We start from the raw sequence: 13,677 nt of genomic DNA, 5'->3' as shown, positions 1-13,677 counted from the left end.
ATTCCGCAGCGAGCGTACACCTACTTCAGGCCGACTTTCCGGCGCAAAGACCTCTGGGTCTTGTAGGCAGCCATCCCTCTTCCCAGGCCTCTGTCTCCCAGCATGCTCTGCCAGCTGGATGGGTGTAAGTGCTTCCTGTGCCCGGAAGTGACGTTAGGCGTAAACAGGTCTTGTAGCCGTGGCAGCGGCTGAGGCAAGCTGGCTGGCTGGGTACCGGCTGCCCTGACGCGAGAGGGGAGTTGCCTGCGGACCTCAGCCTGAGCCGCAGGCGCTGCCGCTGCGGGGTGGACAGGTAGGCTGTGACTTCGGGTCGGGGATGGGCCCGGGGCAGGAAGAGCCTGACAGGCCCGCGCCCCGAGGAAAAGCAGTCCCAGGGCGAAAGAAATGTGGGAATTCCTCCCGACTCTGGGAGCGGTTTTACCCGGGCTTGGGCCTCGAGCTTTTCGCTCTGACGCTCGCAACCCTCCTAGGAGGAAACTGCGGCTCAGATAAGTTCAAGGAGTTTACGTAGTGAAGACAACCAGCCCCATCACCCAGCTTTTCCTAACTTTCTCCACACCGCGCGGGTGGAGGTAGCGGCCAGCGTAGAGCCAGAGCCAGGGTGGTGGTGGGGATGGTGGGGGGACGAGAGCGCGACGTCCTTCTCATCTTCAGGGAACTCAATTCGGCCTTTATACCCAGTGTTCCTCAGATGAGCGTGCGGTGGGAGTTGGGAGAGAATCCGGTAGTCGGCTGCGAACCCTCTCTCTCCACTTCTTCAGGCCCGATCCATCTCATTCAACCATCCCTTCCAACCATACATCTGGCTCAAGCCAGATGCATGGGAATCTTACCTGACTCTCCTTCACTCCTCTCCAAACCCCTACTTTCATTCATCCTTTACTAAGTCCTATCAACTCGACTTTACCAAACAATTCGGAACACTTTCCTTCAGCTCCAAGCCTTGGTTACTGTAATAGCCTGCTCTGGTGTTTTTGTTTTTCTTGCCTCTTTTTAGGGCCGCACTCGCCGCATATGGAGATTCCCAGGCTAGGGGCTGAATCGAAGCTACAGCTGCCGGCCTACACCACAGCCACACCAGATCGGATCTGCCACCTACACCACAGCTCACCTCAACACGTGGGATCCTTAACCCAATGAGAGGGGCCAGGGATCTAACCCTCAACCTCATGGTTCCTAGTCAGATTGGTTTCTGCTGCGCCACAATGGGAACTCCTAGCCTGCTCTGTTTTAGCAGTCATTCATACCACAAACATTTGCTGAGTGCAAGTTCTATGCAGGCACTATGCTAGATGCTAGGGTAGCAGTGATGAACAAATAGGAGTAGCCCCATCTCTTTTCCCCCCCAGCTCGTTCTCCATCCTGGGTCATTGATCTCCAAAATAGCCACATTTGATGATGCCAGTCTGCTTAGAATCCTCTGGCTACCTTTATGAGAAAATGTAGGCTCAATACCGCAGCTTTCAGAGCCCTTCATCATCCAGTGCTAGCCTCCCCATCTTGCCCCATCTCATTCTCTCCCCCTTGCTCAGTGTTTCAACCATACTAGCCTTTCAGCTTGTGGAACACGTTAAATTTTTTACAGCCTCAGAGTCTTCCAGTCTTCACACAAGCTTTCCCTTCTGCCTGGAATACCTCCTCCTTGCTTCAGTTGGCAAGCTTTTGAACATCCTTTAGGTCTCATTTTAAGTGTCACTTCTTTTCTTTCTATGGCTGCACCTGTGACATATGGAAGTTCCCAGAGCTAGGGGTGGAATCCGAGCTGCAGCTGAGGCCTATGCCTGCAGCCATGGCAACATGGGATCCAGGCTGCATCTGTGATCCCATTGCTGGGGATCCTTAACTCACTGAGCAAGGCCAGGGGTCGAACCTGCAACCTCACAGAGACAACGTCAGGTTCTTAACCCGCTGAGCCACAACAGGAACTCCCAAATGTCACATTTTAGAAGAATTTTGTGTATAAATTTTTATGTAATTTTGTTTACATATGAATTATGTCCTCCTGCTATGGCTTCACATAGCAACATGTGCTTTTCCTCATACCATGATCACAGTTTGTGATTGGACCGTCTGTCCAGAGGTCAGAAACTAAAGAATTAAGGCATTTTCTTCACTCCTTTATCCCCAGAGCAGGGACTCAGTAGATGTTTGTGAATAAATCCACGCTCTTAGAAGGGAGTGGAAGTGGAAGCACCTTTGTGCGCGCAGATTACTTGAAGCTTTCTAGAGCAGCTGGTCTGGTAAATCACCTGTTAGGTGTTAGTGTTCAGACTATATGTGTAACTAGGACAAATGGGGAGACAGTTCTTTTTATTTTTATTTATTTTTTTAATGTGCTTCTCTCAGCGCCTTTCACCAGACCTTGACTTGTGTTGTGGTCTAAGCAAAACTGAGCTTCCTATTCTAACATCTTTTGTTACATATTTAAGATAAGTTTACAGTTCCTAATGGAATTCCTGTCGTGGCGCAGTGGTTAACGAATCCGACTAGGAACCATGAGGTTGAGGGTTCGATCCCTGGCCTTGCTCAGTGGGTTAAGGATCCAGCATTGCTGTGAGCTGTGGTGTAGGTTGCAGATGTGGCTCAGATCCTGCGTTGCTATGGCTCTTGTGTAGGCCAGCAGATACAGCTCCGATTGGACCCCTATCCTGGGAACTTCCATATGCCGCGGGAGTGGCCCTAGAAAAGGCAAAAAGACAAAAAAAAAGGTGACAGTGCTTTTTAAAAAGCCCAATTATAAGGAAGCTTTGGATGATTAAAATGTTTTAAAGGGAAGATGCTAGCTTACTTACTTGAGTGGATTCCAGTGAGGCTAAAGGCTCTGGACCACAGTCGTGTACAGCCAGACGCGTATAAGTTGGACCACACGGTGTTGGATGTGTTTTTCCCTCCCTTACTTAAACTTTTTGAATTAGAAGGAAATCAGTGTTTCCTACCCAGAAAGTTGAGGCATCTTTTGGACCAGGAATTCAGGGTGCCCTGGAAAGGTAGAAGATATCTCTGTTGGTTCCCTTGCTTCCGGGAAAAAAAAACCCAAACTCTTTAACTTAGCATAGAGGGTCTTTCTGATCTGGTTCCATCAAGCTTTCCAGCTTCATCCTCTGTCCTTTCATCTTCTAGGCCCGATAGGCCCTTCCAGTGGCTTCATGCTCTTGTCCAGGCTGTTTTCTCTGCTCGGAATGCCTTTCCTTGACCTCCGTACTTGGTATGTTCTTGTGGATACGTCATTCCTTTTTGTGTTTTCTGCTGGAAAAAGACTGACTCAACTTTAGGTCCCAGTTCAGGCCATTGTACCTGTGGCATACATTGGGGGCAAAATTCTTACACCTGGCTTCTTATTTTTTTTTACCCCTAATTTTTAATTCACTCAGATTTTCTCTTTTACTTGCTTTTCGTATTGTTCCAGTACTGCATTCGAAAAGCTCTTTTATGTCCTTTTGGGTTCATAACTGGGGATACATGAATATACTTATGGCTCACAACTCAGTTCATGTATCACTTCCTTACCCCAAGTTAGCTGTTCTGGTCTCCTCCAGCACTTTAGTGATGTACCTGTAAACGCACTTAACATGGTATGATTTTTCAGTGCATATGTCTGTCTTCCTCCAGCTAAACTCTGTGCTCCTCCAGGGCGGGCACCATGTTGCACTCATCTTTGCCCCCAGCATCTAGCAGTGTTGGCATGTAGTAGGCACTCAAGAAATGTGTGTTCAGTGAACGATGCCTGTGACAAGCAACCGGACTTTATTCTTTCCTGACCCTTGCTCCTATGACATACCTCCTCCTGGCTGCTACTGTCACCCCTTCAGAGCAGAACTTCTCTAGGGAAGCCGGAAGGGAAACAGGTGAGACTCAGAGAGGCGGAGGCAGAGGGAAGGGGAAGCCTTTGGAGCCTCTGGGTTTCTCACTCTGGTGTCCGGGGCCAGGACTGGGGGCTGGGCTAGAAGCAGGCATTTCCTTGGGTGGCTGGGAAGTGATCGGGATTGGGGCTGGTTTCTTTACAGCTATGGCCAAGGATATCCTGGGTGAAGCAGGGCTGCACTTTGATGAACTGAACAAGCTGCGGGTGTTGGACCCAGAGGTTACCCAGCAGACCATAGAGCTCAAAGAAGAGTGCAAGGACTTTGTCGACAGTGAGTGTCGTGTGGGGAGACACGGTGCCTTTAGCTTGGAGCTCTTCCAACTGTGCCCCACCCCCACCCCTGACTGCAGCTCTTGGCCCTGGCCTTTATGAATCCCATATTCTACCCACCTTGGCTGCCTGCCCTCTTCTGCTCTCCTGCAATCTCAGAGCACCAATCAAAATAAACACTGCCATGGGGAGAGGAGGGTGTTTGTTTAGATCTGCCAGCTCAAGAACCTTAAAACTTCAGAACTGTGTCTTAGGGGTGGGAAATGGAGTTATGATTTGATTTCTTGGGAGAAATAGTGTTCTTGGTGGCAGACTTGCCATTATTTGGAGTAAAAGTTGATTAACTGAGTTTCTAAAGGCAGTTCAACAGACTCAATGAAGTCTTTTTTTTTTTTAGCTTGAGATAGCCAGAATGGCTCCTGTCCCAGCAGCCAGGCACATGCAGTAGCAGTGAATATGGAGCAGAGCTAGGCAGGGATTTCTGAGCCTCCCAGGGGCTCCATAGGCTATACAGAGAGCTTGACTGGTGAAGGTAGCTTGGGTTCTCTGGCCAGTCTTCTCATAGCTTCATGTTGTTCTACCCTCTGGGCCTTAGTTTATTCTTAAATAACATGGGGTTCCACCACACCCAGGGACTTTGAAAAAAGGCAAATGGGTGATTATGTCCTTAAATGCTTTGAGTTTTTTAATAGTTCTTGTCACAGAAGGAAAGCCCCCACCCGACTGTTAACTGAGATCTGGTGTCTGATCTGTGGTTTGTCTAGAGGCAGCGTTCATGTCCTGAGCCAGTGGGGACTCAAGATCCAAGTATGTCCCAGTCCAGCTCTGGGAACCTAGCCACCCTTCTCTAGGTTCAGACCAAGGGTGGCAGATATCAAACTTTTTTTGACAAATTAGAAGGGACAATTAGCCCTGCCTTCCTACACCAGTGGAATGCTGAGGGAGAGTGGTGATGCTGAGAAGATAAAACACTTTTTTGTTCTTTCTCTCAAAGAAATCGGCCAGTTTCAGAAAATAGTTGGTGGTTTAATTGAGCTTGTTGATCAACTTGCAAAAGAAGCAGAAAATGAGAAGATGAAGGTAAGATCAGCATGTTTTGTCTAATCTTGTCCTGGAACCCTGGCTCACTAGCCTCTCATCCTTCTGCACGCTTGACTTTTGGGGGAGGCGTTCTATAATTAAAACAAGATTTTAAATAACAATTCCTATACAAACATCACATTATGTTGTACACCTGAAACTAATATGTTATTTATACCTCAAAAAAATTCTTGATGAGAGTAGCATATACACACTTCTGTATAAATGATTAATGGGAACCTACTGTAGAGCTCAGGGAAATCAACTCAATAGTTTATAACAACTTGTATAGAAAAAAACAGTGGAGGTATATATATATATATATATAGCTAATCCACTATACTCCAATAAAATTTTTTTGAAAAGTTCCTGATCCAGTTAACCTGCTGTTGAATCCTTATATGCCAGTATACTTTTAGTCATTGCTTATCTTTTTAAATTTATTTTAGCCTCACCCATGGCATATGGAAGTTCCTGGGCCAGGGATCGAACCCTGCAGCCACAGCAGTGACAATGCTAGATCCTTAACCCCCCTGCCTCCAGGGAACTCCTCCATGGACACTTTGGAATCAGGTTAATCCTCTTCTGACTTATTCTGAGAGCTCTGGGGCTCAACTTTTCCCCTGCTGGGCACTGGGATAGTCCCCAGGTATGCCTTCCCCAGTTGAGGGCTTAATGCTGAAGACGGTTTTTTTGTTTGTTTGTTTGTTTTGTTTTTGTTTTTTGCTTTTTTTAGGGCGGCACCCATGGCATATGGAGGTTCCCAGGCTAGGGGTCGAATCAGAGCTGTAGCTCCAACACAGGATCCGAGCCAGGTCTGTGACCTACACCACAGCTCATGGCAACGCTGGATCCTTAACCCACTGAGCGAGGCCAGGGATCAAACCCACAACCTCATGGCTCCTAGTCGGGTTTGTTGACTTCTGAGCCACAACGGCAACTCCTGAAGATGGTTTTAATGAAGCCAGGACCTTCTTTGGCAATGTGTTTTTCTAGGCCATTGGTGCTCGGAACTTGCTCAAATCTATAGCAAAGCAGAGAGAAGCCCAACAGCAGCAACTCCAGGCACTAATAGCAGAAAAGAAAATGCAGCTTGAAAGGTAAGAAGTTTTGATGTGAAGCAAGTTCTTTACTCAACTGCCATTCTATTTTTCCTTCTTAAATGGTCACCTCTTGTCCTTATTCATCATTGTTCCCTCGGGAATAGTGTCTTGTCACCCTGACTTAAGGATTTTAAAAATAAAAATAAAATTACATTTGATGGGATGAAAATGTATTAATAGCAAACACCCCGTAGTGGTTTAAGAGCATGAAAGTTCAGGTAGCGAGTGTCCAGAGGTGGCTGGCTCTCTGCAAGGCAGGCTCTCTGGGCTGGAGACTTCTCATGAGTGGCCCCTGGTAGGGCTTTGCCTCTTATTTCTCTTTCTTGCCCTCACTAACTTCATTTTGAACTCACACCATTTCTTGGAATCATCTAAATCACCTGTATTCTCTGGAAGAATTAAGCCCATGGTTTATTTCATCCATTTTTAGGGCTTCTAACAATTTTGTTTTTCAGGTATCGGGTTGAATATGAAGCTTTGTGTAAAGTAGAAGCAGAACAAAATGAATTTATTGACCAATTTATTTTTCAGAAATGAACTAAAAATTTCATTTTCTAAGAGGACCAAAAAAAAAAAAAAAAAAAAAAAAAAAAAGGAAAAAAACTCCACAACCCAAACCAAAAAGACCTCTGTACCATTTGTACCATTCCAGTGACTTGACTAAAGACCCAAGTGTGTCATGGGAGATGGTGTGAGGAATGCAGCATCTCTGAAGGCAGTAGCACAGATCTGGGGGAGCCTCTTCCAGATATCAGTGTGTATCTGCAGGTGAACACCCAGCAGCCATTGCGGTCCAGGTTCTCACCTCTTGCATTTTCAGTCTGAACTGAGCAGCCTGGCAGCCTGTAAACTTTGGGGGTTGTTTTTTTTGTAAATTTGCAAAGCTTTGGAAGGCAAAGCAATAAATTAATGTTTTCAAATGGCTTGATGTATCTCCTAGTGCCCCTGAGGTGTACATTTAACCTTTCTTTAAGACAACCCTGGACTCTCTAGCCTCTTGTCACAAAACAAACCAGGCAGTGGTCAGCACCTACTTTTATTTGGACCAGACACACAAATCAGACAATACTCCCAACAATCAGACCATTAGGGTTTGTCAGCAAAACAGGCAAAAAGGGGGAGCTCACCAGGACCAGTGTGTACCATTACCCATGTGTGTTCACAAGTCTTTTAAGTTGGCCTCGAGCATAAAGCAAGCTACCAGAATGCCCAGTCCTGGCACGTGAGGAGAACCTGTGTGGACGCGCTGCACCTGCCATGCCCAGCCGTCGTCCCCATCCCCTTCGAGAACAAGACGGGAAGGAACTACTCAACTATGAGGTGAGCTCAAGTTACCCCGTACGAGGCACAACTCCAGCTCAGGTCTGAGACACCAGAAATAAAGGAACTTAATGTTCGGTGGTCTGTAAAAAGTAATAGAATAAGGTATGGAAAGAGGAGAAACTAGGAGACTACAAGAACCTCTTCTGGGACGACCTGTTTAAGAGAGAAACAATACAGCTTCCAGCTTGACCCACTTCTGAAAGTCATGCCAGGTATGAACTTTAAGGAAAGCTAAGTTTCAACCGCTTATAGGATATCTCCCCCCACCTAGGGCTGGGGGCAAGGAAGTTTTTAGTGAATATTACAGAGCCATAATTTCAAACCTACAAATGGCCCGCGGTGTCCCACTATTCATTTTGCTGATCAGTGCTGTGCTGAGACAAATTATGAGTCAAAGGATTAGTCACACGTGTACTGTGGGTCGCATGACTCATGAACACGCCAAAGATGCCAAATATGTTTCTTGGAAGTTTATCTAGTTTCTGGTCTCTCCTGCTTTTAGTATTCCTGCAGTGGAGCGCAGGGACACGGTGAGGGCTTTGGCACTTCCCTATACCCTAGCCCACAGCCCTCTGCCCATCCTCAGGTGATGAGTCTGTGCCAGCGCCCTTGGAAGGTGAAGGTTTGATGTGCCCCCCCGCCAGTGTCCTGCTCATGTGTGTTGCTGCTGGTGTGTTTCAAATACTACTGAAAACATGGGTTCTGAACAGGTTTTCTGGTACTGGGTCCAACAGGAAACCGCCCTCTGGGCACTTTTCCACTGGGCCCATGGTTATTTCTCTCATTTTTTCTTTCTTTTCTCCTCAGACTTGTAGTAGGGGTTCCGCAACATGAAAAGCAGAAGCATGAGAGGGATGAGAAAGTAGGGGATGTAAACGGACAGAAGGAGTAGTCGTTCGTGGAAAGTCGTAGGTCCTTGTCCTTTGAAACAACTGGCTTTGGAGAAATCCTCGAACAGAAATGTAGAGACGATTGGAATCAGAGTAGTCATGGTGTGAACTGAGTAGATGATTGCAGGGGTGCGGATCCACTTGCAGCCTCCTGAGGTCAGGGGAGGAAAAGAGACAAGGGTTAGATCTGCTCCGAGCTCCCCAAGAGCCTCCACCCCCTCTGCGGGCTCCCTCTGGCTCAGTCATTCTGCCTCCTTTCCCAGGTGGAAACAAATGGAAAACTTGGTGTGATTAACAGTGTCCAGTGTGCACATGCACGTGACAGCTGGAGCCCCAGCGCAGGGGCTGCTGAAGAGCAGGGTGGGGGGCGGAACTTAATCCAGGAAAACTCGAGGGCAGTAAAATGGCCATTACCCATTAAACCGGCTGGTCTAAAATGCACTTGAAAGTTAAGCTTCAGGAATCAGCTTGATGCTGCCGCTTATAAGCCACTATGACACGACCCAAAGCAGAAAAACAAAAGGCAACCCACAAAAATTCTGTGGGGGAAACCGAAAGGAGCAAGTCCAATCTTTAAAGCAGCCTCAGATTTCTTGTGTACGAGGGACGTCCAGCCGACCACAGACACCAGGCTCGGCCACATCAATGTTTCCTGGCAAGATCTCTCCCAGCCCGGCCCACCAGGTCCTGTATCGCCTCACACACGACACAGAGACTCCTCCCTCTCTGTTGGTGAAACTTTCCCAAAAGATCCCTGGGACCTGGTTTCAGAGCAAAAATGGGATTTCCCCACCATTTACTAACCTTTGAAAAAGGCATATGTTGCAAAGGGAAAGAAAGGCAGCTGAAACACAAGCTCGCAAAACAGGAAGGCCTTAAACCACGCTGGGGGGCTCTGGAGCAGAGTGTCTTTGAACTCCTGGGTATACCACTTGCACAGGTTTCTCAGCTGGGGAAAGATGGGGATCGCGATGAATGCAGCCACCTGGCAGGTCAGGCTCGGCAGCTCCAACCCACTGGAAGAGCCCCTCAGTATCCAGCCCCCTTGGCTTCAGGCACACTCCCCGCTGGCTTTTGAGATGCAGCCTAGATACAAACTCACTAGCTCTCACTCAGGTGTTCGTTCTGCTCAGCTCTTCCAGCCTGTGTGCTACCAAGCATTTGCCTGTGACTCAGCGATAACACATGTGCAGTTGTGCTGCCTACTGTCAAGAGCAACAGTACCTGGCACTTAGTAGGCTCCTGGTTTGCTGAATGAACACACAGACTTGACATCTGCCAGCAATAACCTTTGTAAAGAAATCACGTGTAAAAGCCATTCTGACATTGGTTCTTTCACCAGCAACAGCACAGCAAGCTCCGAGGGCCAGATTTCCTCAAACACAGAAATGAATTTCCTTTTTTGGGGGTGGGGTGGGGGGAGGAAATAAACCTAACGTCTGTGAGGATGCAATTTTAGATAATTAGGTAATCTCCAAATCTCAAGCTCCTGATCATTCTTAACTCCCCCCAACCCATTCTAAAGTATTTATTTCCCCGTTTTAGGAGACGAGAGGATATTTGTAGAAAAAACTGCCCCAAACCACAAACTATATAGCTTCTAGGCTGTCAAGAGTGAGTGGTCTCATCTCTAGCTTGGGCCCCACCTTTGTACACATCAAATCAAAAGATGCAGATCTGCCGTGAGGTAGGTCGCAGTTGCGGCTCATATCTGGCCTGGCTGTGGCTGTGGTGTAGGCCAGCGGCTACAGCTCTGACTTGACCCCTAGCCTGGGAACCTCCATGTGCTGTGGGTGTAGCCCTAAAAAGACACACAAAAAAGACACAGATCCATGGTGACATTGCCATGGCGGGGGAGGGGGGCAGGGGAGTTAAGGCTTCCCTTTTTGTGCTCAATAAAGAGCCCAAAGCCTAAGGGCTCTCCACACTACGTAGTTGAGTTTAACTCAGAGATGGTGCCTTCAAAGCCAAATATGACAAATAAGACAACTTCCTATTACAATGGAAAATCCAAAGATACTTTCCCTGCTTTTTTTGTTTGTTTTTTAGGGCTGCACCTGCAACATGTTCAAGTTCCCAGGCTAGGGGTCAAATTGGAGCTGCAGCTGCTGGCCTACACCACAGCCAAAGAAACACAGGATCCAAGTCTCGTCTACGATCTACATTACAGATCACAGCAACGCCTGATTCTTAACCCACTAAGAGAGGCCAGGGATCGAACCTGCATCCTCACGATACTAGTCAGGTTCATACCCTGCTGAGCCACAACAGGAACTGCTCATGTTGTTTCAAGCCATTTTAGTTTTTGTAATGTTACAGGAGCAATAGGAAACTAATGCACATTGTGTATGTTTGAGCTTGATTTTTGTCTTTTTGCCTTTTCTAGGGCCGCTCCGGCGGCATATGGAGGTTTCCAGGCTAGAGGTCTAATCGGAGCTGTAGCCACCAGCCTATGCCAGCAACACGGGATCTGAGCTGCGTCTGTGACCTACACCACAGCTCATGGCAATGCCCAATCCTTAACCCACTGAGCAAGGCCAGGGATCAAACCCGCAACCTCATGGTTCCTAGTCAGATTCGTTAACCACTGCACCACAATGGGAACTCCTGAGCTTGTTATTTAACTCAACTCTTACTTGACAGCTGAAGCTACACAGCTCTGACTTGCCCAAGACACTCAACTGGTTCTTGGTCCAAGTTCCCAGACTGCGTTCCAGTGCTCTTGCCACACACAACCCACACTTTTCCCAGGAAAAGGTCGGTCAGAGATCTTCCCAGTTTAGGGTTGGAGCTACAGACACACCACACTATGTCTGTAACTTTTTGGGAGGGTCAGACCCCTGGAAAAGTTGATGGAAGCTACAGAAAACACCAGCTGCACACAATTTTGCATACCCATTTAGAGGTTTGTGGCTGTCAGGTTAAGAACCGCTGCTCTGCAGAGAAAAAGCATTTAGGGAGAATCAGTGGCAAAACCAAGTCTTTTGATAGACAAGTCACCCTTGCTCACAATTCTACAGATTGGAAAAGCAGGGAACCAAGGACTGGAATTCTGTGATAGAAGGTTACAGGGTCCAGACATGAAAATAAAAGTGAAGAAATAAAAAGCATTCAAGCAAAGTTTGGGATGGAGAATGTTCTCCAACAACCAGGAAATGGGGCTTCCGCCTATTTCTACTCAGGTGATCATTCTTCCTCAAACCCAATTAAAGACCAATTTGAAAGGGTAAAGCTTTTGAAGTTGCTAAGGACGGTCTGCGAATGTCCTTTAAACGGGTCTAATTCTACTTGTATTATTTCTTTGGGATTAGCCTGCATTTTTACAGCTCTCCCAAGAAACACAACTTTAAAACAAATCCAGAAGTTCCTGTTGTGGCTCATCAGAAAGGAATCCCACTAGGAACCATGAGGATGCAGGTTCAATCCCTGGCCTCGCTCAGTGGGTTAAGGATCTGGCATTGCCATGAGCTGTGGTGTGGGTCGCAGACACAGCTCAGATCTGGCGTTGCTGTGGCTGTGGTTGTAGGCCAGCGGCTACAGCTCCGATCGGACCCCTAGCCTGGGAAACTCCATATGCCGGGTGTGCGGCCCTGAAAAGCAAAAAAAAAAAAAAACCCCAAAAAATCACACACACAAATCCAGCGTGTGATTCAGACACTGGTTAATTCGGCCACTTCCCTCAAATATTGACAACTGACCAGAGCTAGGGTGTGAGAGCCTCAACAAACCCAGGGGGACCGTAGTTAAAAGGAGCAAAGTGTCTGCCCCCAGGAGCCTCGGGGAGAGCGGCTGGAAGACAAAGAAAACCCCGAGGAAGAAGTCGAGTCGAAGGGTAAGGAAGGGCCGCAGTGCCTGCGGGACCCAAGAAATGCGGGAGGGAACCCTGACAGCGAGGCCCCAGCAGTGGAGGCCACGGAGACGCCGGAGCAACCACTGCGCCGAGAGGCCCCAATTTCAGCGACTGGCGGCCAGGACCGACGGCGCCCTCACCTCGACGGGGTAGAGATCGGGCGGCAGCAATGCCTGCATATCCACGAGCAGGGTGAGGGGGATGTGGGAGAGGAAGTAGAAGCCCAGCAACCACTCCAGGCCGCGCCGGACACCCAGACGCCCCATCATCCGTCGGCTGCGCCCGATGGGAGCCGAGGCTACGCTCGCAGGAAAGCTCTGTGGGTACAGAAACACTCCGTGGGTACAGAAACACTCCGTGGGTACACGCCGGCGCCCCCGCGGTCCGGGGACAGCGCCCCGCCCCGCCCCGCCCCGCCGCGAGAACGAAGCCGGCCGTTCCCATTGGCTGAGAAGCCGTGCGCGGGCCCGCAGCGCCCCCAGAGGGGGCCCGGGGACCTTTTCTATTGGTCGCCGGGAGAGCCGCGTGAGGTGGGGGCAGGGCTTCTTGGCCGCAGCGTGGAACCGGGAGGGGTACGTGGAGTGTACCCTGCGCGGCCTTGAACGCTGCTGGGACCTCTGGCCTTCTTCCCGCGACCGCGTGTCCGCTGCGCTCCGCGGAGGATCCCCTGCGTGGCCCTTTCGCTTATTACTCCTCTGTTACTTTGCTCCATCCGTGTAGTGCTTGCTGAGCGCCTCCGGTGTGCCCTGCTGTGGGCGCTTTATGGGGATGGAGTTCCCAGTGCAGTGGGGTGTCACCCATCAGGGCCGGCCAACACTGAGTCCGTGCCTTGGCGGCAGTCACAGGCCGTGGGGACAGAGGGCACGAATACTGCTCTGGCAGGAGTTGAGGGTCCTGGAAGCCTTTCGGAGGATGCCTAGGGGGCAGCTAGCCTCGATTAAGAAAGAAGCACAGGGATATAGCAGGAGGTAAAATTGACAAGTATTGGTGGTAGGCTGGGGAGAAGGAGGGAGGCTCAAGGGTTCGTTTATTCATTCTGTAAATATTGATCTTAAATTATTCCAGGTCTGCCCTGGAACAGGATGGGGAAGGGGGGCTGCCATTCGCTCAGAAGAGGGAGGTAGAGGAGAGATGAGTTGAAGAGAGTGTAATATGGTTCTGGCCAGGTTGTCCCTGAGCAGCCTCTGTAACAGCTACGCAAAAAAGACTGTCTAGTAGGCAGTCCGATGAAATGTCTGAAGATGTAGATTTGTGAGGAATCAGCGTTCGCTGGGAGTTGAAGTCTTGAGAGCAGAAGGC

General features: G+C 48.9%; 2 protein-coding genes across 10 annotated transcripts; one reads left to right on the top strand and one right to left on the bottom strand.

The window, feature by feature from the left end:
• IFT20 (intraflagellar transport 20) lies at positions 140-7,239 on the top strand. Of its 9 annotated transcripts, none has more exons than XM_005669088.3 (7): positions 141-292; positions 3,121-3,205; positions 3,610-3,845; positions 4,005-4,133; positions 5,127-5,212; positions 6,209-6,312; positions 6,968-7,235. In XM_005669088.3, the coding sequence occupies exons 3-7, from the start codon at positions 3,770-3,772 to the stop codon at positions 7,008-7,010; spliced, it is 438 nt and encodes a 145-aa protein (XP_005669145.1). In that variant the 5' UTR covers positions 141-292; positions 3,121-3,205; positions 3,610-3,769; the 3' UTR covers positions 7,011-7,235. The 9 variants fall into 9 exon arrangements, with proteins under 9 accessions (XP_005669149.1, XP_005669145.1, XP_005669146.1 ...); XM_003358167.5 differs by having other exon boundaries at positions 142-292; positions 6,771-7,239; XM_003358168.5 differs by having other exon boundaries at positions 142-292; positions 3,631-3,845; positions 6,771-7,235.
• On the bottom strand, positions 6,890-13,061 carry TMEM97 (transmembrane protein 97). Its single transcript, XM_021067476.1, has 3 exons — positions 12,519-13,061; positions 9,333-9,477; positions 6,890-8,679 (listed from the first exon to the last, which is right to left on the bottom strand). The coding sequence occupies exons 1-3, from the start codon at positions 12,645-12,647 to the stop codon at positions 8,420-8,422; spliced, it is 534 nt and encodes a 177-aa protein (XP_020923135.1). The 5' UTR covers positions 12,648-13,061; the 3' UTR covers positions 6,890-8,419.

Source organism: Sus scrofa, chromosome 12 (genome assembly GCF_000003025.6).
Source record: "Sus scrofa isolate TJ Tabasco breed Duroc chromosome 12, Sscrofa11.1, whole genome shotgun sequence".
Taxonomy (NCBI): Eukaryota; Metazoa; Chordata; class Mammalia; order Artiodactyla; family Suidae; genus Sus; species Sus scrofa.
The sequence above is the reverse complement of the archived record's forward strand: the minus strand, read 5'-3'. Positions and strand labels throughout refer to the sequence as shown.

Excerpts from the sequence above, each read along its gene's own strand:
- TMEM97 (XM_021067476.1), bottom strand. The coding sequence starts at position 12,647 with ATGATGGGGCGTCTGGGTGTCCGGCGCGGCCTGGAGTGGTTGCTGGGC. Across the intron at positions 9,478-12,518 it reads CCGATCTCTACCCCGTCGAG|CTGAGAAACCTGTGCAAGTG; the intron begins GTGAGGGCGCCG and ends ATCTTTCCCCAG. Across the intron at positions 8,680-9,332 it reads AACATATGCCTTTTTCAAAG|GAGGCTGCAAGTGGATCCGC; the intron begins GTTAGTAAATGG and ends CCCTGACCTCAG.
- IFT20 (XM_003358167.5), top strand. The coding sequence starts at position 3,770 with ATGACATACCTCCTCCTGGCTGCTACTGTCACCCCTTCAGAGCAGAAC. Across the intron at positions 3,846-4,004 it reads GGAAGCCGGAAGGGAAACAG|CTATGGCCAAGGATATCCTG; the intron begins GTGAGACTCAGA and ends GTTTCTTTACAG. Across the intron at positions 6,313-6,770 it reads AAGAAAATGCAGCTTGAAAG|GTATCGGGTTGAATATGAAG; the intron begins GTAAGAAGTTTT and ends TTTGTTTTTCAG.